The sequence below is a fragment of the Hylaeus volcanicus genome, chromosome 1 (genome assembly GCF_026283585.1).
Source record: "Hylaeus volcanicus isolate JK05 chromosome 1, UHH_iyHylVolc1.0_haploid, whole genome shotgun sequence".
Taxonomy (NCBI): Eukaryota; Metazoa; Arthropoda; class Insecta; order Hymenoptera; family Colletidae; genus Hylaeus; species Hylaeus volcanicus.
The window spans coordinates 8,429,104-8,454,701 of NC_071976.1; the positions used below are offsets into that span (position 1 = coordinate 8,429,104).

At 38.4% G+C, this 25,598-nt stretch overlaps 1 protein-coding gene across 6 annotated transcripts in view; it reads left to right on the top strand.

Moving 5' to 3' along the window:
• The first annotated feature begins 1,746 nt into the window (after positions 1-1,746).
• Positions 1,747-25,598, top strand: part of LOC128876506 (protein NDRG3) — a 46,711-nt gene continuing 22,859 nt past the window's right edge. The window contains exons 1-3 of one of the 6 annotated variants that reach the window (XM_054122935.1): positions 1,747-2,090; positions 11,765-12,157; positions 18,707-18,760. In XM_054122935.1, the coding sequence (XP_053978910.1) occupies positions 11,943-12,157; positions 18,707-18,760 (269 nt within the window). In that variant the 5' untranslated portion in view covers positions 1,747-2,090; positions 11,765-11,942. The remainder of the gene's footprint in view (positions 2,091-11,764; positions 12,158-18,706; positions 18,761-25,598) is intronic. The other 5 variants (XM_054122941.1, XR_008457056.1, XM_054122951.1 and 2 more) reach the window with 5 other exon arrangements.

Below are 25,598 nucleotides of genomic sequence, written 5' to 3' on the forward strand. Positions count from 1 at the left end.
ACAAGTATAATAATAACAAGTACAAATTTCATTCAATTTTATTTTATATAGAATTTAATTCTCTTCTAATATGTGTCATTGATTCGTTTTTGTTTTCAAAATTTTTTCAAGTTTTGAATGTACAGTAGAAAAATATAATATATCAATACAAGTATAAAACTATTTCGGAATACAGCAGTCGTTTAGACACAAAATTGTATCAAAAAACATTTTCGCTAAGTACTACAACTAAGTTATGTAAAATAACACAAGAAAAACATTCCTTCATAGATAGGAATATTGCTCACACATTTTCTTAAACATTCAATAATTTAGTGAAATGCGTAAAAAAAACCGAATTTGTATTGTTTATTCATAAATCACAGTTTACTTTGAATTCTGAAGTAAGAAAAAAAATTGATGCATACGCTAATGGGAATTCGAAATAAGGTGATATATACGCCTATGAATGTTGACGGTCTCTTCCAAGAAAGAGTCCCGCTAGACAAGGCCGTCTACGGTCGCCCAATTTCCCGGAATCGCGTACGCATTTTCTTTCATAGATTTCGTCGGCCGACCTCCGTTTGCCGATCGATACGAGAACTTTAAACTGCCGTATCTCGTCGTCGAATCGTCGGATTCCATTCAAACAAAACTCATATTAAAGAGCCGAACTTCTGCTATCTAATAAATGTTTATGATCAATCCCAGATGTTATTAAACACTTGTTTTGTTTATTGGAGAACGAAATATATTTCACTCGCGTTTCAGTGACACGCAGAGACAAATAAAATGTGAACTATTAAAACAACGACTGTTTGTAAAATTTGATTACTGTTGGTAAAATTATTATTGCTATTAACAGTAAAAGTTTTGTTTTATAACGGACTGGCTACATTTCGGATCGCTAAAGTTGAAGCTTGATAATTATTTATTTTTTTGATCGTTGAGATGTTGGATAATATATTTGAAAATTAAACGAAATTGAGTAACAAACAAGTTAATATTAGCCTCGTTTTAGTATATTGACTTGTACCTCCAGAATAATATATTATTTTTCTACTGTAACTGAAACGATATGTTCATCTAAACCTACGATTCTTATTATCAATAAAAGAATGAAGACTATTTTCGTATCTTATTTATTTGAAAAGACTTTGATTGGTGCATCTATTGATGTTTCAATATTCTACCATTGATCCCATACGATAAAAAGTCTTCAAAATATTCCCATCGCCTGAAACATCTTCACATAACTATCTACTGTTACGTATGTATTTAAGATTGATGTTTAATAGCATATTATTGTCCACTAACAATAGAAGTAAATATAATAAACAAAAAGCTTCCCAGAGCTCTAAAGCTTTATCCTCGAAACATATCTTGGAACAAAATGATGAATAAAAGCACTCGACTATTTATCGATGTTAAATTCTTTGTTTACCTAACCGTGGATCCCTACGAAACCGATAGATCGTCCATCGTACGCTCGTAGATCACGCCGTAGATCACGCCGTAGATCGTACGAAGCACCAACAAACGTCATTCGTCTTTCCTCGCTCGATACGGCGAACGTTCGCCTTACCGAAGGTCGCCTCGAGGTCTTTAAAAGCGTTCTCCACGTGCCTCTAGTCTAGAGTACGGTGCCGAGATGTCGGTAGAAGATCCGAAACCAGTTCGATCCGCTGTGCACCGCGCACGAAGCGGTGCGCATTCCCATTGACCAGTTCGTAGTCTGCGTCGTGCATTCGGGCCAATAGTAATCGTGCGGTGGCTCTGAGAACACGGGTACGGTCTTCTGGTTAGTCTCGTCGTGGTGCGTTTCCACACGTCACGTCGTAAGAAAGAAGGGCAAAGCGAGGCAAAAAAAAAAAAAGAAAAACGTCAACGAGACCCGTCGAGATCGGTGGCGTAATCGTAAACGTCCGTCGCTCGTTTACGAGGAAAAAATCGAGATAACGGACGAGCGGGCAGATCCGCCGAGGATCCCTCAGCGCCTCGTACTCGTCTAACGCGTCTCTGTTTCCGGTGATATCGTGTCCAAAAGCTGCGGAGAAGCTGCAACTCTTCTTTGGTACCAGGATTCCGCAGCGGGAGCCGCGCAAGACGAGGTGAGTCACTCGCGCATTTTCCGCGCCGGGAACCTTTCTCGATCCGGGCAAAAGGTTCCAAAGACGACAACATTTCGATCGATGACGATTCCGTGACATCAGACAGCCCGTCGACGTCGTCGTTATTTCGACGGTCGCTTCGTTTTTCTTTTTTCTTTCTTTCTTTCTTTCTTTTCTTTTTTTTTTTTTATTCGCGTGTGCAACGCTCCGATATCCCGATCCGTAATTCGCGCGTATTTTTCGTGATAAGAAAGGCTCGAGGAGGTTTACGCAAATGATTACAATGGGAACCACAATATCGGAGTTGGACTTGTCTCTGTCTAGAATTTTGTGTACGGATAGTGAACTTGAATACGACTAGCTGTGACGTAAACTGTCCTGCGTTCTCGAGGAATGACAGTTGCCTGGAATATAAATATAGTCCAAAATGGGAAAGGAATTTTGGAGGAACGTGTCAGGGGAAGGAAGTCATGTTATGTCAGAAATTGCAAAATCATGCTTATTATCTATATAGTAGATATACATGCTTTTAAATAGAAAGGAAATTTTGGAGTAACATGTTTGGAGACGTATCGAATATTATTTATTATCAACATGTTACGCAGAAAGATTCCGTTCAATAGTTTTTGTCTAGAACATAAATATAAATACTTCTAAACAAAAAAAATTTTGGAGTAGCATGTTCGGGGGAGGGGAGTCGTGTAATTTTAGGCAAGTTCGAATCACATTTATTATCTATATACTAAACAGAAAGGCTTCAGTTTTATAATTCGTGCATGGAACACAAATATATATCATTTTAAACAAAAAAGAAATTTCGGAGTAACATGTCTGAGGAGGGGAATCTTTACGTCAGAAAAGGTCAAATCACATTTATCATTTGTATACTACACAGAAAGTTTACAATTTGACAATTCGCACGTTTAACACAAATATACATACTATTAAATAAAAAGAAATTTCGGAGTAACACGTCCGAGGATGGGAATCTTTATGTCGGAAAAGGTCGAATCACGTTTATTATCTGTACACTAAACAAAAAGACTCGATAGAAACATAAAGTTACTCGTGTCGTGGTTCTCATTTATTATTGTGCAGTAAACCGCTCGCAATCGTAGTCGTTCTCGTCGCAGCTCTGAAGTTCGAGCTTCGTTCCTCGAGGTCGAGCTCGTTCTACCTCGTTTGCGTCTCGAACGAGCACCCACAGCTACAGATTTTCGCTACGAAGTGTCAACGATACGATCGAGAGCTCGATACGTCGCGACGGGCCCGAGTACGCGATTACTCGAACGAGAAACGAGGTTAGACGTTACACACGCGGCTATCCATGCGAAAAATCAATACGCGACCCTCCTGGGCCGCGATTCACTCGGAGATGGGCAAAATTTCATTCGAATAACGAATGAAACACGACTCGGTGCAATTTATTCATGACTTTCATTCAGGTCGGGGATTAAATTTCCATGTCGAGGAGAAAGCGTTTCTTGAACTGTTCAAACTGTTCAATTATTTCTAGGCTGGCGTGTGATTTTGTTTTTCATTTAAAAGAAACGAAAGTACGATTGTGAATTGCACCTGAACGTGTGAATACATAAGGTGTACGTAGAGTCAGAACACGTAGTGGGTAAGGACAATTTTCCAGATAGGATATTTATCCATGTTACTCTAATGTCTTATTCATTTATTCGTGACTTTTATTCGATAGGATGATTAAATTTTCATGCCCACGAGAAGAACGTACTTCTTGAAGTTTCCAGAGCTTTCTATATATTTTTCTGTATATCTCAAGTTTAATCTATGGTTTCATTTGTAATGTTGAAAAGATAATAAAGAAATTATAAATTACACCTCAATATATGAATATATTTTGGGTGTTCCTGAAACAACATATATCGTCAATATTTCTCTGCTAATAAAATACCAAATTTAAAAGAAATAAACAATTGCAAATCTGACTAAAATATACGAATACACTCAGTATGTGAGTATAACATACTCCTTAAAGTCAATATGCATAAGAAATAAAGAAAATACTCCATATTATGATATTCATTAGTAACATTTCATTCGGTTGGAGAGTATATCCTTAAAGAAAACATTTACATACATGTTTAATACATACATAGACTGCTCTGGAAAGTCTACAAATCCTATGTTCCTCACGAAATTATAAATGATACCTACCGAGCAAAGAATACTCACACTATTATTTCGTTAGAGGTACTTCAATTATTATTCTACTTTTTATTTACCAAGTCACGAATAAACTGTATTTTTCGAAATTCGTATCTAGATCAGAATTTTGCCCACCTCGAGGGGTGGTACGTAGGTGGGTCGTGGTCTGACGGGAAAACTGCGATCGCTGTTCTACCTAGAAAGCTCGTCGGTCGGATCGATTTCAAGGCCCGTGGGTGTGTGCGTGTTCGCGTACGTGTGTGTGTGTGTGTACTGGAGACCGCAGCTGATCACCACAGTTTGGGTTTTCGCGGGCACTCCAAGCTCGGCTCCAAGCGACGCACTGTGGTTCGCGGGTTTCGCCTTTCGATCGGAGACGGCCGCGGGATTGGAAAAGTTATCGGTTGAATTTTAATATTCGGAACATTCCACGCCGTACGCCGCGAAACTTTAATGGGATTTCGATGTCACGTTCGAATATCGAATTAACAACCCTCCGGAGACGGACGCCGGGACATTGGCTAATACCGAAATCGGTTTATTTCCGTTGCGTGAATCTGTGTGCGTCGAGCATTTTGTAATCTTGTTCGTTATCGATCGCTCCTCTCCGTACGTGCGTCGGTCTCAAAATATAGATCGCTACGAGCTGCAGCCGCACACGTACCCGCGAAACGCGAACTTTTTCGATACCGTCGATGATAATTTCCCTTCGTTACGTTGCGTTCGTAGTGTACAACAGCGTTTCTCAAACTTTGCTTTCCCGCAAACCATTTTCACGAAAGGAAGCTCTTGACGAATTTATACAGAGTACAATTTAAACTCTGGTTTCTGTAATGGGAGTTGGAGCCATTCTTTTCGGAGAGGAAAGATGTTGGAGGAAAGATGTAATTGTGTTTTAAATATTTTTATTGAATTTAAGCTTCAGACTTTTGTCTTCGATTTAGCCTAGTTCTCTAATTAATTAATATTTCTTTATGAAATATATGAATTCTTGGTGTGCGTTAGTAAGTAAAAATTAGCGTCAGAAGAATTTTTCTTTTTCTTTCGAGGGCACGTGAATCCCAGTTTGAGAAACGCTGATGTGCGATGATTTCTGTATTCAAAGAGAAAAAAAAGAGTCGAAGCCATGTGTACTGTGTCCTTAACTTAGGTCCATTGCATAGCATTTTGTATTAACTTTTATCCGGGCCTGGGCATTTTGCTAATTCTTTTAAAATTATTCAACATCATTTTACTTGATTAGAAACTGTTTCGAGCAATTACACGTCAATTTATTTTTTACAGTCACTGTAGCCCCTTTTACTTCGTTACAATAACTTTACCAACCCCTTATTAAAATCAGCAATTTTACTTTGTAATATTGTTTTTCATATTTGAAACTTGAGAATATATTTAAATAATTTATTTGGTATCGATATAAAAGAGAGTTTTTTGTTGCAAGTTATTTTTCAAATACAAATATGAATTTCAAATAACGTTTGCCCAGGTCTGCTTTTATGGTACAAGGTGATCGTTGAACTGGAACGGGTTACAGCTCTTTTATGCGTAGGAATGAAAAAGATGGCAGAGAAAAATGTTCTTGGATTTAATTTCTATTTTTCTCGTAGATGGAACGATGTGTCTGCAATGTGCAATTGCATTTTATTGTTTTCAGTTCGTTGAGTTCGCGTTTTATCGCGCATTTCATTGACTTCGAGCATCCTGTACATAAAAATATTAATATAAGAGTATTTTAAACGTTTTAATTGACGAATGAAAAATATTTTGGTGAACAGTTTCAGAGCGACTTCTCTTACTATTTTTAAAATTATGTTCCATCGCCATATAGGATATTCCTGGATGTATTTACATTCTTACTGAATAAATATGCGCCTTTTATGGAACATATTTACATTATTTATAGGATACATTTACCGTAGGAAGCCTACCGCAAGGTCGAAAGCTTTATAACGAGCAATAATAAATGCTCAACGGCTAGAAACATCAGTTGTGGTCTTTTTTTTTTCTTTCACTTTTATTTAAAGATGGGCTGTAGCTGGTCCCAGTTCAAAGTTACACCTGTATGAGGTGTGACCCACGGAGCTCGATAGTGGCCAGCGTGACGCACAATTCCTGGTCTCATTATAGAACAAATTTTCTTAGCCAGTGAAGGTTTTAATTGGCAGGAAGGCCACCAGGCCGAGACGACGGTACGCTAGTGCCCCTTTGGTCCGATGAGGGTCGCGGTTCTAAAAAGTGATCTACGCTTTCGGTTTTAGGAGCGGCATCCGTATATTTTCTTTCTTCGAACCAGTAGCGCAACCAGAGGGGGCCAGATGTCTCCCTACCCTCGTGAAACAATTATCACTGAAACTACTAAATCAGTTAATTTAACCCACGTACTTCAAACTTTGTTCTAAAATCACTCAATTATTAAGAATGTCTCTACAGCAACTTTTAGAGACAATTATTGTAACATAGAAATAAGAGGGCACACGCAGTTGTTATAGCTAAAATCAAAGAATTTTTTGTCAAGATTTACATACATATTTTAATTCGAAACAAATTGGAATTTTAAAGTAGGTATTGAACTTCATGTATAAATGCCTTTTTGTTAAGTTTATTGAACAATTATGAAGGATACGGCAAATCTTAACAAAACAATGTATAGATTAAATTCAATACTTATGTTGTAAATTTCGGCATTGTTTTAGATTAAAATATATATATTTAAATAATGAAAACGAAACTTCTTGGATTTCAGCTATGACAAATGCCTGCAACCCCTTCGATATTAACCCCTCTGCGATTATCATAGCAGAGAATTAATTTGTTTCTGAATTCTTTAAAAGAATTCCGACGAAGACAAGCAAGGAAAGGGAACGTTATCTGAAATTCTTGAAATTTTTGGTTGCGCCACAGCTTCGAAGGAGCCCTTCGGGAACCAGATTGCGCTGGAAACGCTCGCGTTGTTTCATTTTCATCGCGACTGCTAACCGCGCTCTGTATTTATCGATCGTTACCGCCGCCGTGCGACATTATGCAATTCGAAAACTTGCATCGAGAACTGCGACGCGAAATTCTAGGCTCCCGCTCGCAACGGGAACAAAAAAAAAAAAAAAAGAAAAAGGCAGTTGCACGAATCGTCGATCGTCAGCTTCGATGTTGCGTACGCACGGTATCACTCTGCATGTGCGTGCCTGTCCTCCGAAGTTTTGAATACGTTTCGGAGCCGTACGCGAGGCATGTAATCAGTGACACGCATACGTTCCGAATCGCGAAACGCGGAGAACCGTGGTTCGCGCGGCGTCGAACAATTATTTCGCGGTAGAAAAGTTCCGGAGGAACACGGTCACTGATCACTGTTCTCGCTTTTCTCAGCATCCGCGTGTTGTTTTTCCACAAAGGCGAACGGCGTAGCACCTTGCAGTTGGCATGCGGCCACGCATGATTATCTCGATGTGTACAAGTATCGATGAGTTTTGTGCATGCTGACGTCACGCATACCTTGACACGCATCTTCACTTCCTTTGGTCACCTGAGATTGTTTTAGTTGTTTTCGCGCGGACGGTTCGACGGGCCAACGACAACGATTTCGTTTCGATCGAGAGATCTCTCTATTCGAGACGATAAACGCCAGTGAGAGGACGAAGGTATCGCGAGGGTCGATCTAAATCGGCTGTAATCTTAGGAAGCGTATCGCTAGATCTGGGAATCGAGGATGGGCGTGCACCGGAAACGTTCCATCAGTTCCAGCCGCGTCTGTCCCTTTCTTAGCGCGGTACCAATTAAGGAACGTCAAATCCGAACAGGTGCACTGATATGTCGTACGGGACGCTTCTAATGTTGGTAATCGGTGGGAGGGAGAAGGATATGTTTGCTTTTGGGTTTCCTTTGATTTAGTTGCTGGAACACGTTCAATTTTGGGATGAAAACTTTTCTTGTATTTAGTGACTTGTTATTTGGTCTGCGATTATTTTAGGCTCTTCATAAATAAATGATAATAAAGAAAGGCCAAGTAAAGCTTAGGATGATACATAATTATGCATCAGTTTAAAGATATACAATTGAATTTATTTAGGAAGGAACTCTTTTTAGAGAAACAGAACTGACAACACAGTGTATCATATTGATAAATATATTTTGTTTTTAAAGAATTTTCACTTCATCCATAGCGTTGTTTTATCATCCCCCCTTCCTATCAGGATGATAAAACGTGATTCCTGGACGTGAGGGATGATGAAAGAACATTTTTGTGGCAGAGATGAACAACATTCTTATCTGAGTAAAAAGGAACAAATAAAGGATAAGACATGTAAAAGATAAGCAGGTGACATCGATGGTAAATAAATGAATCAAAGATAATTACTTGTTAAATAAAAATTAGAGTTTGAGTTATATAGAATAAAATATTTTATATTAATCAATTCAAAATTTTATCGATATCGTTATCTATTATTCGACTAAAATTTGATGTCTTTGTCAAAATTGCAAACATATCAACAATGTCGAAATGAAATATTTCTTGAGAATCGTCTGCAAAATATTCGATGAATACATATGCTAGACAAATTATACACGTACAAGATATACAAATTATGCAAGTTGATAACAATGGTGAACGAGTGGAGACCATTCAACGAAAAAACATACTAATCGCCATGCTATACATTATTGTATTACCAGTTCTATCTCTCTAAAAATAGTCCACATAATTATCACCATTTTTTTTAAGCACTCTGTACAATTTTCACATACTGTAAAATAGTATGTAACGCCGGGTATAACGGTAATGTTTGAAGATACAAAGATAACTAAGTTGAGAACGAAGTCTTGCCACTGATTATAATCTCGATTAAATTTTGTCTATTCGTGCACCACAGTTTTTAACCGACTTCGAAAAGCAGGAGGTTACTCAATTCGACATATATATATATTTTTTTCTATTCATACGCGATTACTTAACGGAACAAGTAACCGCGGAGTACCCATTTCGTTTCGTCTGACCGTGGCTTTCATTGAGCGTTGACGTCGTATTACCGAAATCATGATTGCAAATTTGCCCCACCTGCGGTAATGACGACAGGTGTCGTTTGTCCTATCAGCTGGGTGACGTCACGAACAGAGTGGAGTTCTGCATCTCCTCGATGCACAGCATTAATGACAGTCTGTAGGGTTGTTCGTGCCTTTCGACCGCGTTCGGTCTAACTGGATTCTGAATACATTAAGCGGAAGACGCAGCTGTTCGTACAAAACTTCGTTTACTAACCCATTTACATCGCACGAAAAAGTAGTACATTTTTCTTGATTATATTTAAATGGAAATGCTTGAAACCATGAGAAATAAACAGTCTGGCATAAATGAAGAATACATTATTTTTCTTTTTTAGTTCATTGTGTATTAATAATAAAAGCGATGGAATGTAGTTACTTTACACAATATTATAAGATTTAAAATAGTCATTGAATAAAATGCCAATTATCACACTAATAAAATGTATTCTTTCTTTCTTTCTTTCTTTTTTTTTTTTTTTTTAACAAGATGCCTTCAATAGATTTCGAAGAAACGTTGCACAGATGTACAACAAAACAAACAACATATACGTGTACTAACGATGCAAATGGGTTATGCCAAAAGTACAATAATCAGCCTACCGTAAAATTACATTTAAAATAATAACGAACATTTATTATATATTCGTATTGTTCAATATAATTCGTTACTCGCTAACAATGAGTGTTTAATTATTCACGTATGACAAACTCAATAGCGGAGAGCTGTAAGTTGGAAAGTACAGTATGAAACAAACAAAACGGCGGAGCAATTAAAAAAATTACTGGAGCATTAGGAATGGTTGCCACGGAACGAAGAAAAAATTACAAGCGGTGTTATTTTTTGTATCATAGGTATGCATCCGGGTAACGCGTTTCCACGGAATTCTAACAAAAGTTCTCTCAGTTTCCGAGCACACGCTATTCCGCGGAGTAATGAAGTCATTTTTCATGCGTGAAAAAGTACGGAAACTCCGGAAAACTATTCCATTAAGAGTAAGCTAGTAAAGTCCAATATTTGGCAGTCTCGAAACGAGAACTATTTATTACGTTTCGACTCTTGGCTCTCGAAAATCACTCGATGCCAAAAGTCTGAGTGTAATGAATAATGCTAATTTTGACTCGGACACGTATTGACCCTTGCTATATTACTCTATTAAACTTCACTACTGAATATGAATAAATATACGTCGCTGGAAAACAAGGGTGACTTCCTCTCTGTTCGTGACGTCATCATGGGATCTTTTTAATTTACAACCCACAAAAGTGGTTAATATTCGAGATTTTTTACTGTGAAATTATTGGATATGGATATGGAATATCAGAATTTTTCGTGACATGAGTAATCTATTTTCAAAATATTAAATGAAGGGGTAATGACTCTTATTCTAATTGTCCTAAAATAAAAATTCATTTAAATTGACACTATTAGAAATACCAAAAAGTACAAATTTTCAGGGAAATGAAATAAAATATGACCAAAATTGTAAAAGTAGTTGTAATTACTATACAATCCTTCTCCCCCAAAAAATCTTTTATTTTCGTCTTATGCTAGCTACTACAGTCTATTAAATACATTTACGAAGAGACTGACAATTGTCATGACCGTCAACTTAGAAATAGCTTCAATATATTAGGTTGTGTAGATATTACGCGTTTGGTACTGCAAATTAATTTCTATTTTTGAAATTCCTACTGCGGAGCTTTATATTGCAGAATGTCATTGAGGATGAAAAACAGAATGAAACAATCTGTATCTTGTACTTTGTGCTAAAAAGTAGATAAAATAAGAAATATACGATCTTTATTGACGGTGTTGAATTTTTATTAGTAAAACTGAATGAAAGTTCACTGGGTTATTGTTTGACGAAGAAAAAGTTTCAAAAAATATCAATTCAAATTGAGTATAATTACCGTCTGCATCTAAAGGTTCATATTATATTAGGTTGTCCCAAAAGTTTCTTTCGCTTTATTAATAAGAAATACAAGCACAATAGTTTATGTTTTATGTTACATTACTGAATTGTGCACGATTCATTTTGCTCCATTACTGTTACAACATGAATACCTATGAAATTAGATTCTCTATTAAATTTATAGAAACACGACCACATAAAATAATTGAGTGCAACTCGCGAAAGAAACTTTCGGGAAAACCTAATACAATTCTATTTCAATAGACATTTGTATCCAACCATTCGATCAAATGTTAAACAACGTCAAGCTGATACGTTTCCTAAGAAAAGCTCCGAAAGAATCCCTTCGAAGTAATCCTCATCATAAATCATGTCGAAAGCGAAGAGTTTTCTTCGGATTAATCGGAAACTCGTTGTCGTTGGCTCGATCGATAGTCCCAAACGTTCACACGGTACCTCCTTATCTTGGATTTTCTTTATTTGCCCTTTTGCCCGTTCGTTTGCCTTGTTGACGTACGATATTGGCGTATCGGCTTCGGGCACGCGTATCAGCATCAACAGCCGCCAGCGACTAGGACGCGGTGTTTCGTAACGCGTTTGGCGAAGAAACGCGATAGAGGTAGATCCACCGGCAACGGTGGACGGCATATCCTCGTCGAAGGCGTTCGAATAGGTCGTCCCGGCGGGTAGGATTCATCGTGGGCGAGCAAGAGCAACCGGAAGCACCGCCATGCCGGCAGGTATTGGCGCTTCGTACAGGTCGTTAGGCGACCTGGGCGAAGACGTATACAAAAGCACGACGATCGTCGACCAGACACAGACCACCGGACAGAGCGTCCTCGAGAGTGTCAAGAAGGCTTTCAGTTTCGCCGCGCCCAAGGTCGAGCTCAGGAAAAAGGACCCGCTGATCGAGGACCGTCGTGAGAGCGTCTCGATCGTCTCAAGGTAATGCCTTATATGATATTGTCCGCGCATACAGGGGAAAAACCGGTCGGCAGGTAGGGTGACGGTCGTGGGACACAGAGATATTCGCTTCTTCTCGTTGTTTCTCGACCTCGGACCCGTCTATTCAATCCGGGATCGATCATGTTGGAGCCTCGATGCGCCACTAGAAACCTCCTCGGCTCACTTGTGGAATCATTGTACATACCCCGACACTCTCGCGATGTGAGGCTGAATGAAAAGTAATGACTTTGATTTTTTTTAATGCGACATATTGCTTCGTATCTACAGTCAGTCCGATAAGTATACCGTCTATGTTTGTTGAAGACATTTGTCGAGGTTTTCAAATAAATTTTTCATTGTAGATATGTACAAGCGTAAAGTTTATTCGTGTACGTATTTATAAAAAAAAAAAAAAACATTTATTGGAAATATCAAACCTATCATTTAATTTAGACAAATTTTGTTGAAAGACATGGAGGGTGCGGATATTTGTGAGACTGACTGTATGACATCGGGGGTGTTTCGATAAAGGAAAAATGAAAGCAATGCTGGGAATTTGATATTGTATAGGATGATCCACCTAAACATCCGAATGTCTCTTCCAATTGTAATTGTACCAAAAATATTTTCTATGCAATTCAAATGGTATGAACGGCTCCTTTTGGGGAATGTATGATCATTATTCTTTTTCTCGTTTATGCATAGTTTTTTTCTATTGCAGTACGTGTGCAGTTGGCATTAAAATACGTTCAGATATATATCTTGAGATGATAGTTTCAATTGTAAAATATAATAATAAAATATAAATAATAATACCATTCAAATTCCATATAAAATATTCTTTGCATCATCGCAATTGGAACAGATATTCAGGTGGCCTGGTTTAGGTGGACCATCCGGTGTATGTTTACCTCTCCGCTCCGAATATTTATTCATTTATCAACAAGTGGAAATATGGGAAAATGTTCGAGGATATAGAGAAATGCGAAAATATATCAAAATTCATGTAGAGTTCAATTCTGTATCTGTAGAAATTAATTTGTATAAATATCTGTAATCTAGTCATCTCTCTCTCACGAATCTCTAAAACTAAAAACATTACTTTTCTTCTACTCGCGTAATTACCGTTGCTATTGGCTCGATGAAAAAATTCGCGCTGTTTTATTTCGAACAGGACTTCATTGCACATAAAGAATAATTACTTAGCCACGTTTGATACCTCTGTTTTTATCCCGTAATATTTCTATTCGTTCTTTTTGTTTGAATCTAATGGCGAGAAATGTCTGGTTCGATATTATGAAACTTAACAAACATTAATATTTCCGACAGGCCAGAATTAAATAGTTCCTAATCAGCCAAAGATATTAGGTTGTCCCAAAAGTTTCTTTCGTAATTTGCGCTGAATTATTTTGTGCGGTAGTGTTTATACAAATAGACAATCTAATTTCTTAGATGTTGATGTTGTAACAGTAATGGAGCAAAATGAATCGTACACAATTGAATAATGTAACATTAGACATAAAATATTGTGTATGTGTTACTTATTAATAAAACGAAAGAAACTTTTGGGACAACCTAATACTTGCGCCATGTAAGACTCCACCGCGGAAAGACTCGGAAGTAGTTTGCGCGTCTCAAAGAGGGTGATTCCACGACGAGAACTAGATAATTTGCAGATGTCGGAAATGTACATTGTTGTTTACGTAACCACTCATCAAACTGAAATTTCTCACAGTTATACGGTTAAAAGAAACACAAGCAACATTGTAGAAGAACAAAGAGAGGTATCGAACGGCATATAACACATGCAAATTAATTACTTTTCCTGGACAGAATTCTGCTGAAAATAAACCAGCTATTTCAACCCAACATTCGAAGGTGTTTCTATCGGGTCATTTCTGAAATATTTACACTTGACTGCCCCGAACAAGATATAAATTTACACAAGGAAAAATTCTAAAAACGTCCAAGTTTGCTTATAAATAGTACTTATCGATCTCTGCAAGTCTCGTCCGCGCGATCGACTTATTAATTCCTCGGTACGACAGATAAGATTATATCGAGCATATTGAATTTTGAGTTCAAAGACACGAAACGATCAATGATAGTAGCACGAGTAGAGCCTAAGGAGGTCGCAGAATAATCGGTCCGAGGTCGAAAATGTCGGGAGGGTACGGTTAAAGTGCTTTTGCTATTGGCCACGGTGGTAGACTGGCGTCGAGGAATCGATCGTCACAGTTTCCTACCCTTTTCGAGCGCTGAAAATTACGGGAAACACTTGGGTGTACTTCTGAGAAATGCATTAAAACGCGGGGCCCGCTAACCGATTACTAAAATCCATCGCCACTAAAATGTTTCGACTCGCTAACTCTCTGTGTTAACGGACGTAGAAATGGAACTCGTAAGAGCCACAACTGCTCCATGTTTCCTGAGTACTGCACGCGTCGGATCGAATCGAAGGGACCGTATTGCGCGCCCATATATTCTTTTCTCTGTCGATATTTCTCTTCTGTAGATTCTCGAGCTTAAATTTGCCGTGGTGCGAATAAATGTCGGTGCCGTTCATTTTTATTCAGACGTTTTGATCACGAAGCTATATGGTTACGAATAAAATTAACTTCCAATGAATACGAGACGTTTACTTCGTAAACTCAACAGTAAAGCGTGTTCTCACTTATGTAAATTCATAAAAGAGTGTAATTTATACGTTTAAAATAAACGCTGTAAACATTTTAAACACGGTGTACAAATAAGAACAAGTATTTTGTGTTGACTTTGAGATATAAGATTAATTGTTAGATACTCTTGGGAAAGACTAGAGAACACAAGGTATCAGTATATGGATTTGTATATCTTAATAATTATTAAACTTGGGAATTAAAATTCGATATTTATAAAATCTTGAAGAATGTTCCAAATTGCAAGTGGTCCTCGATGACTCAGAGCTTGCAGAACTAGATACTCCTGCAAAGGACCAGAGAACTTCACGGTCGAAACGTCTAATAAAGTGACTATGCTTCGAACAATAGCATCGACTTGACTCGACTGCTCGCTTCGTGCCGAGTAGCAATTCGAATCATTAAATTTCAATACCGTTACCGCTCTAGACTGTTTCCTGTCGCGTGAAATTAAAGCATCCAGTCTGGAAAGCATAACGACGATCAATTCGAAACGTATTTCACGATAACGTAGCTCATCACTTTTCCGATATCAAGAGTACGATTTCCCCGAACGGCCAAGTATTATTTTGCAAGAGTCGCGTTAATCGAGAATCGATAAAACGCACCTGCGGCAATACGGGCCCGGAGGATCTCGATCCTGCGACCGCTTCCAGTGGTCTTCTTCGACTCCACGAATCGAAGCAGCCGCACACGTCCCTGTTATCGGTATAATCAAAGACTGGTTTAACCTTAAGCACGGACGGACTTTAGGACCGGAAGTTGGTGCCGCGACTATTGATCGGCCTGGGTATAAAAGCAGGCCACGAGGTAAGCCGCATCATGCGACCTGAACGTCACTCCTTTCCTCACGCTGAACACTTCCACCGCGTACATTGCTATGGCCTGGCTACTCCAGCTATGTTCCTATGCTTGCATGATCGCAATTATGACCGCTGCTTTGGTCGTTGCACGCGTTAGATAACCGCTGATTCCAACTTACCGCCGGTGATAAGTTCGCGGAGCGTCGATTTTAATTAGTATAACGACGCCAGATGCGACTGGCGACGTAATAATTAAATTTTCCTCTTCTCTCCTTCGCTCGGGTAAAGTCGAGGAAGTAATTTCATTTGTTGCGTTTAATATCCGGTCAGATTTTTGCGATACCGTTCAAAGTTCCTTAATTGTTGGGGAGAATGGGGGGGGGGGGGGGGGGCGCTGTCAAGTACTTCCAGGTATTTAATTGCGGACAATGGGACGAGTTTTGTTGGGACAGAGAACGTTGCGAGGGAACACTATGCGAATGTTTAATGCTGGATTTAATAACTGTGTTACATGTTGTTGTTGTTGGTACTTTTCGACTTTAATGGAGAAAGCGTGTCTCGTATCATAGAGAACCGGTTTACTTATGATTATTTAACTTCAGAATAAAAAATATACTCGCTTTTTGGAGATTTTTGGATCGGTAGGGTAAGGTGTTAGAAGAAAGTGTACTTGTTGTATACAGGAATTTTTATTGGAAATATATTTCGATATTTCGAATAGTATAATACGCTATAACACATCATTACATAACAGCACACAGAATATGACATCATACTACAATATAACACAACATGACACGATAAACATAGAGATTCATTTAGTTCGTATCACTACTATTTAATTTAGTCAAACTTCTTCAATAGACATAGATGGTACGAATTATTTATGTGACTGATTGTAACGATTCTTCCTTCTAAAAAGTCGAAAGGTACTCGCACAATTTTAAATCACCAGTTTCCATATTCGATCGGCGAACGTTTGCGCAGAGTTTCGCAAAAGTTGATCGACAGTTCGCACAGTACCCTCGTCGGTAAAAGGCTGCCTTCGATGCGAATGCGTTTCAATCGATACTTCGTGCATCGGGTGGCTGTCGAGGATACAAAGATACGCAAAATAACTTTCCTGAAACCACGGCGGCCGACGCGCAAGGGATACCTGTCCCGTGAAACTATCACCGGTGTTACGTTATTATTATCGTTAGCAGTTGTCGTTTTTGCATTGCACGTTAGAACGACGTTGTTCCTTTGTCCTTGCAACGCTCGAGTTGCATTAGCGTGTGCTTCGTGGCGCGCGACGGCAACGCGTGCGTTGCGGAACCGGCTTCTCGGTTCGAGAGATCCTCGTGTGAGGTCGATCCTCCGAGAACGACAGGCGAGCAACATTCGGCGCGACTTTGCGTACTCACCAACCGCACGGATGTTCGATTTCGTAGAGAAGACTCTGAAACGCGAAACTTCTCTGTCGTTGTCATCGATACGAGCCGATGTACACCTTGGCTCGTTCGTTGTCGTTTCTGGTTTCATCCTTACGAAGACACCGCCGCGGTTCGTTACGTGACGATTTTAGTGAGGCTTCGTAGGTACATAGGAAGTTAAAGAATATTTGTAATTGGTACTTGGTAGTTTGAGTCGTATGCCCAATTTTTTACGAGACAGTGACGCTGGAACTATGGTGTACGTCTGTTGCAAAGAAGGTTTCAGGATTTGATTTTTTTGAAAAATATTGGTATAGAATGTACCTGATTATTTTATTTTAGATTAAGATACTCAGTTAACAGCTTGTTGACAGACTATTTCAAATCAAAATTGAAAATAAAATAAAACAAAATGAAATTGAATTTAATAAACTTTATTCGTGTATGTACTTAAAAATTTTCTTAAGTATAGTATACAATACGGAATTTATTTATATGCAATGATACACGAAGAACTCTTGTGATAGTCTCAAAGTCTCAAAATCTTTAAGAAAAAATATAAATAGTCTGAAACCTATTTTAAAGATTGTAAGAAACCACTGTTGATTTCAGGGTGAAAACTCTTCACGCGCAACTGTTACTTACGAGGCCTAATCAGAATCTCTGCGTAGCACACCATGTGGTTCCTTCGTTAGACGTACCATGAACGCAACGACACTCGCGTGACTATAATCGAGAGTTCAAGGTGACGCGCGCTTGATTCGATCCGTCTAGGAATAAATTCGAGTCTTGGAGAGTAAATGCAGTTGACATAGACGAAATTCAAGAATCTTTTTTAAGATTACAATATGTGTTTTAATCCAAAACAACGTGTGATTTTACAGTACAAGTATTGAATTTGATGTGTAAATTATATTGTTATTGAGAAAAAAAATTCCTTCGTCCATTCAATAAATAATTCGTTTGATATGAGGCGTTCTAAAACGTGTCCCTTGAGATTTCCTGCATCTTGCCCATTTTTAAATGTATATCTTAACAAACAAATTTACATATTAAGTTCAATACTTGTATAATAAAATTACGCTTTGTTTTGTATCGAAGTACAGTCAATCCCTCAAGTATTCGTACCTTTTATGTCTATCGAAGACGTTTGACTAAATTGATCGATAGGTTTGATGTTTCCAAATAAACTTTTTATTATAAATATTTACAGGTGCGAAGTCTATTTATGTACATATTTATATTGAAGCATTTATTTAGAAACGTCAAATCAGTCTATCAATTTAGACTTTCTTCGATACACATACAGACTACTTACGAGACTGACTGTATGTATTGAAATCTTCCCAAAAATTCTCGAAGTTTGGCTACGACAACCGCGTACGCTCCCTGAACTTCACCGAGAGTCTAAATTCTCCTCCTGCGTTCTCGCTTGTCAAAACTGCGGTTGGAAGTGTCCGAAAATTTGGCGCGCCGTCGAGCACGAAAGTGCCAGCGAGTGTGGCTAATCCTGCGCCGGTTGTGCGTCATGTTTTGGAATGAATTCAACAATTTTGCCTGCTAATGTACATACATACGTTGTTGGTAATCCGGGTAGAGGCTGTAAGCCGCTAGGGCCGGGTGTTGTTATTATTCGCCGCCATTTTGTTCTAGGGAAAGAAACAGGATGCCGAGTGCCGCCACAGCCGAGGAATCAGCACTTTTGGGGTAAGTTTCGCTAAGTATGGAAACAGATCGTCGCCAGCATCGGGTCGTTGGTTAGATCCCCTTAGCTAATCGAGTAGACCGCCAGTCGCGGTAAACAAATACTTTCTACACCCGCTGTATAATTTAAACTCGCGTAGATCGTTTTCGATCCCGGCCATCGTGTTTTCCCGCCTGTCACGTATGCATGTAGTTGTACGTGCTATTTATCGACGTCCAAGCCCGTTATTCCATAGGGATTCTGAGGTATCGCAGAGAATCGGCATTGGCCCCGATGTCGGTGAAGCCGAATGATAGCCGTCGATTGACAGCTCCGTTATTAAGAGTGGCAAACGCTATTGCTCCTTTTCAGAAGTACAGACAAGTCAAGGGTTCGCTGGACGTCGTCGTACGCGCGCTCCGCGCGATTACGGAACGTCTGAGTCCGACGATGTCATTTTTATAAGTGCAGCATTTTTCACCGCATCGGTCGCGGGTCCCTCGAGTTACCACGCAACGGCGAATCGATAGGATACATTAACTTGGGCTTGGGAGAAATGAAATTGCAGAGTAGCGTTGCGTGCTACCTACATATCCTCCCGTGACGTTTATTGAATGGTATCGTTTTTGTTGTTCGCCACGGGGGTATACCGGGTGTACCAGCCGAAGGAGGCCACCTGAATATTTTTATGATTTGTTCGACGCATTATTCACAAGCACTCTCGGTTTCTGAATAGGGAATTATCGAAATGGATTGGACGTAACGGGTTCGTAATTTGATCAGAATTTTTATTAGATTTCCAGGAGAATTAATATTTTATTGATATTCGGATTCTAGTAAACAATGTGTATTAATCTACAAACGAGAGCTAGTCAACGGATTTTTGTAAAAATTAGGTAACCATTGTTATATATGTGGAACTCTCTTGTATTATACAACTCGTGTCTATTTATAAAAATCATAACTACTTGTATATGTACATAGTGTTGTTCTTCGTTCATTATTGTCAACCAAGACAAATTTGTTCTAAATCACGTAAATTATTTTTTAAATTACTGAAATATACATGTCTGGTATAAGAAATTCTTCTAAAACCTACGATCATTTTCTCCTATGCACTCCTCTTCTAAAATTATTCAAATCGTATGTCATAGACATTCAAATTTTCATATCATCGAAAACAATTAAGATGGTGGCCTCCAAGTGGCCCCTTTTGCTTGAACACCCTGTATACCCACGACTGCGAGACGAAGTTTGAAAGCCATGCGAAACGTTGGTTGAGAAAGAATATATTTCCTCGATTTCTGGGTTAGAAGCTAAAGCTCCCGATCATTCCAGTAAACTTCAACGGAGTCGCTTGTATTCTTTATCAAACCTGTACGATCGCGGAATGTTCTTGGAAACTTTTCGCGTTGTCGCGATCACCCTTCCTCGTTTAGATGTAAATTTTAAGTACAATTAGGGTGTTCAAGTATTACCAGAAACTTTCAAGGTTCCCCGAGACGCTCGAACTTAGTCTTAATCGAAACACGAAAAACTGAGGCATTTTTGAAATTTTATAACACGAGAACTACTTGAGATACTTCTTTGAAACTTTGCAACGTTATTTATACGTACCTAACGAAGATACATAAATTTTGTCACACGAAAGTACGTGATATTTTTAAATTTATAATTTTATTCAAATATTTACCGAACATAGTCTCAAGACTCAACAGTTTCAAATTTCAAGCTACCAGGGTTAGGTTTAAAAAATGCACTTCAGGCGAATCTCCTCCGCAAACCTAATGTTAATGTTAATAAAGGTAGTGAACAAAGTAGTATGTAACAGTTTTTTCAGAGCTGCTAGAATAACCCTTCAAAAACTCCGACCAGTTTAATTTTACTTCCGAATTACTTTCTTCTCACGAATCAGCGTTGCAGAACGAGCATCGAGTGTTAATTAGGCTCTTAGCTATTCGGCGACTTTGTCCGAAGTTCTCGTTTGAAATAATAGAATTCGTCGGAACCGAACGAAGTGGGATTAAACGAAGTTGGACGCAGTTCTCGGCGCGACGATTTTAATGAAGTCTCCATTACGTAACTGTCTCGAACATTTTGCTCACGTGCGCGATATAAAGCGGCCAGGCAGCAGCTCTGATGCGCGGTATGACATTAAATTTCAAACTCTCTGGCCGCGTCGTCATTGTTCCCACATAATTAAACCGCGGGAATTGCACTTGTATCCGTCGAATCGCAACAATGCACGACGCAAACGAGTCCACGTTGAACTCAGCATCAACGTCGATTCTATCGCAGTCCTAACGTGTTTTACGAGGACAGGCTTCGCGTACTCTGTTGCGGTTAATTCAAATTTGCGATGATTTCGTCGTTGGCATGGTTTACGGAGTGATCAGCGATGCGTCGATGTCAGTTTTCGTCAGGGCGTCTTTTCTTCTGGGGTTTTGAATGATTCGAGGCAGTTTTTATTATTTCGTGGATTTCTAGGGCCACACATGATTCAAAGTATTCTTAATTATTTGTTGAGTTTCTAGGGTCACATATGATCCGAAGCATTTTTAATTATTTGTAGGATTTCTAGGATCACACATGACTCGAAGCATTTTTATTTATTTGTAGGGTTTCTAAGATAACAAATGACTCAAAGCATTTTTAATTATTTCAAAAATTTCTAGGGTCACACATGACTCGAAGCATTTTTATTTATTTGTAGGGTTTCTAGGGTCACACATGACCCAAAGTATTTTTAATATTTGTAGGGTTTGTAGGGTCACACATGACCCAAAGCATTTTTAATTATTTGTACTCATTCTAAAATCACAAATGACCCGAAGCATGTTTAATTATTTCTAGCTTTTCTAGGATCATGATTCAATGAATCTTTAATTATTTGTAGACTTTTCATCACGCCTTGATCCTTCCAGACCTAGAATTCTTGTTATTTTACAATTCATTTCTAAACAATTTTTCATCGATTTTAAATGTACCTTGTACAATAATTTACAAGAAAGTTTTAACACAAACATGAAGAAACGTTTCATGCATAAAAAGATCGCTGACAATAAAATATAGAGGACGAATGTGTCACCGTCAGGTCCGGAAGGGGTTAATCGCGTAACTTGTCTTCCGCTTTTTCCCTGACACCGGAATCGGTTAGACAGACAGACTGGCGCCCTACTTCCAATCGAAATAACGGAACTCCCTTCTAATCGATTCACGTGGTAAAGCAATTAACAAGGAGATTAAGATTAATAGCCGCCGTTAGAAGGTGCTGATGGACGATTGTTCGACGACATCGTTTCATTCGTTTTGAAAGTATTCGCTCGCGGAGAAGGGTCGCGTTTCTGCACTGCCAAGGAAAGGAATGGAGAACTGGAGGATATCGATTAACGTGGTATTTGTGTCACAAGCTTGTGATAGTTGGTAACGCCACAGACCGACTAAAATAGCATCGTGGATGGGAAAAAGAGTTAATTCCCCCAGTTAACGTTGTTAATCGAGTCAAAGCGTCTGAGAAGAACGTCGATCCGAATATAAGTCAAATTGTTAATTTTTCTATTCTGAGAGTGAATGTTCCAAACCAAGCCAGTGTTCCTAAATTCGATTTTAGATTGATTCTAGTACATAAGACATCACTTGTGCAGTTATTCTTTTTGATCAGTTTCCAGTAGATTGATCAGTTCTAGGAAAATTAATTACTCTTCAATTGCAATATATTTATATTTGCGTCCAATGGATTTCGAACGTTCTCTTCGGCATTTTACGTCCTTTTACTTCAAATTTGAAATTAATCTTCGTAAAGACAGAGTTATAGATCCCATTCAGTTCGAAATTAAAAGGAGTCATTAATTAAGGCACGAATGATCTTCGTTCGTTTCTGGAAGGCAGTTACGTCAGAGATACCCTATGATAAATTGCGTCCGCAGGACAGTAAAATATAACAGTTCCTCGTAACGTCACGGTCGCGTACGTCATTTTGTTCTACTTTCTCTGAAAATTCGTTTTCACGTCACTTGGCTGCACGCCAGGCCCATCTGAATCGCTTGATCCCGGGCTTTGGCTCAATTTCCAATTCGACGAAAACAATGCAACCACCGCTTGCCTCGAGATACCATCGATACGGTCGAAGCATTGGAAAAATCTAAAGGTCCGCCCGGAATTTCGATGAAAGAAATCGAGGTTTTCAGGAGGTGCCGACCTAAGCTTCCCGCGCAAATTCGTTAAAACAATGTTTGAAAAATATCACCTTATAGAATAGACAAGATGAAGTTTTCTTTATATTTACTATTTATTCGTCCGATATTTAGTTTCCCTTTTCCCTTTAACTCCCTTTTCCCGAAATTTAATTGCATATTATAATTTAAATCGCTGTAACTTGGCAAAATTTTTAAATGGATCCATGCAGCTTTTATATGAATTGAGTATTCTCCTCGTTCTGAATATAGAGGCATGAAAGTACGACCATTGAAAGCGTAATAACTTATATATAATAAGTTGACAAGATGGAGTATCGAAACAGTGAAATAATGCATAATGAAAGCCTACAGAGAAAAGTGCAGTCCAAGTCTCGCACTTTGTAATAAGTACTTTTCCAATCATTCTAAACAATCTGCTTTTACAAATTCGAAAACAAATATTTACGTGGACTCGATAGCACAAATGTATATCTACGATTGCACACTATTTGTCAACTCAGACAAACACTCTGGGGATAACAATCGACTAACTTATTTGCTAAAGATCAATTTGTACACTGATTCACCAGAGGACATAAAAGCGCCAAGCACAGCGGCTTCGAAAGTGTTTTACTAACGAACTTTCGTCGTGCAACTGTCAATTAATTTTACAATAACAGCTATCGACTTATATGCTCCAGACTTTGTCATATTCCAAAGTGTTGGTTAAACAGTGCAAAACAAACAACTCTTAATTATTATTCCAAAACCAGTGTCATACGAGTGAGTATCGAATAAGTGTTCACTGTACTTTTTGCAGTAGTATACTAAAGTAACTGTGAATACACTAAATGTTAATAATAGAAATCGATTGAACTTAATAATGCCAGGGGGATATTATTTTTCTTTGGATATGTTTGTATGGTTTCTACTTAAAAAAAAAAATAAAATTTAACTTTTTGTAATAGCGTACTAAAGTAACTGTAAAGACAATAGACGGATAGAAATCAATTAAACTTAATAATGACAATAGAGCATTATTTCCTTTTGATAATAAAGTTTCTACTTAAAAAAAAATCTAATATCACGAGGATCGTACCCGCCAACTGAATAAAAACAAGTAGAAACATTACAAAACAAAATTTCGCCCACCTTCACATGCAACACCGGTGTTGCGCATTTCGCGAGCAACCGGACCTCACTAGCCGACGTTTCATAATTAGCAAGTACGCATGAACATAGACAGGTACCCCAGGAATAGTTGAAAACTAGAACAAAGTCCTCTCAGCGGCTCGTCCAAGCATCGGTGGAAAAATGAAAGGTAACATTGTTGTTGCGATTGCAGTTAATGCATGGGGAATGAATAGACGACAAGCAGCTCTCCGACGTCCACATGGAAATGCATCTTTTATTGACATGCGTATGTGATCGGCCCGATATGTTATTGTTAGACGAAGAATTTAGTATTTGTTTTACTCTGGATGAAATAGCTTCAGCGAAACGTACTCTGCATTCAGCGTAGATTTATGGACGGAGCTCGTTCGCCTCTCTTGTTTCGAAGGAAAGCTGGACTCCAGAAAGAAAACACGTAAATCGATCTATCCCCGGCAGCCTCGTCTTACCATAGATCTTTGCGTCGTTCGTGAACTCACCGACGATAAGAAAAAAATGTACTGCTGTGTGCACCTCGGTTAATCGATCGGTAAAAAGGGTACGAACGAGATATCGAATGACGGGGATATCGAGTGTTTTCCGCAGCGGTTACCTCGGCTTCTAGCCACCGTACGTGAAATCGTTCTTTTTTAACGAAGCCACTATTTTCTTTTCTTTATTAAGAACGACGGGCGGTTACGGAAGCTCTGCGTATAACCTATTTATAATTTATGCGAGGTTGTACGCTCCATGTATTTTTCATTTCATTCGAATTTTTACCTTCAATCATTGACGATAGAAGTTACATGGATATAATAAATAATTCATAGAAGAAACCACGGAGGTCGCATTTTGGATCCATGAAGTTTCTGTTACTCGGAAATATTGCAAAGAATAAAGTTTTTATCGATAGTAACTATGAAAAATGTAAAATAATAACGTTTTAAGGCTTTAGTTTAGGAATTGTAATTTAAAGCATTTTTCGAACGTAACAAAAACAATATTCGTAATGAGCTATTATTTGTTTACGTATCAGCTCTTTATTTTAGAATATTCTTTGAAATCTGTAGTCGAATGTACTAAATGAATATATGAAACGATGAAGTGTGTAATATAAATGTTATCTCTCTCCATCGCGTTGTAAAAAAGATTTTTATTTTAATAAATAATTCATGAAGCGAACCATACAGGTCGCATTTTAATACTAATAAAAGCTGCCTAAAACTGGCGTGAAAATGCGAGTGGAATAAACAATTTCGATGCAAATGTTCAATTCATTTTTACACGAAGAATCATCATTCTTTCGATTGTACTACTCGTTCAAACACGCCTCCGTGCATCGAGTAGTGCAACATTTGACGTATGCTAATATTTATCAAATTCGTCAGAACGAATGGGACACCTGTAATTAATACGTATTCATTTGCGTAAAGCATCATTACCAACGATTCGGGTCGTGTGCAGTGTTAACGAACGCGATATCTATTTTGGTCAACCTGGTTTCGAGCACGCGTTGGCGTTTATCTTGCCTCAA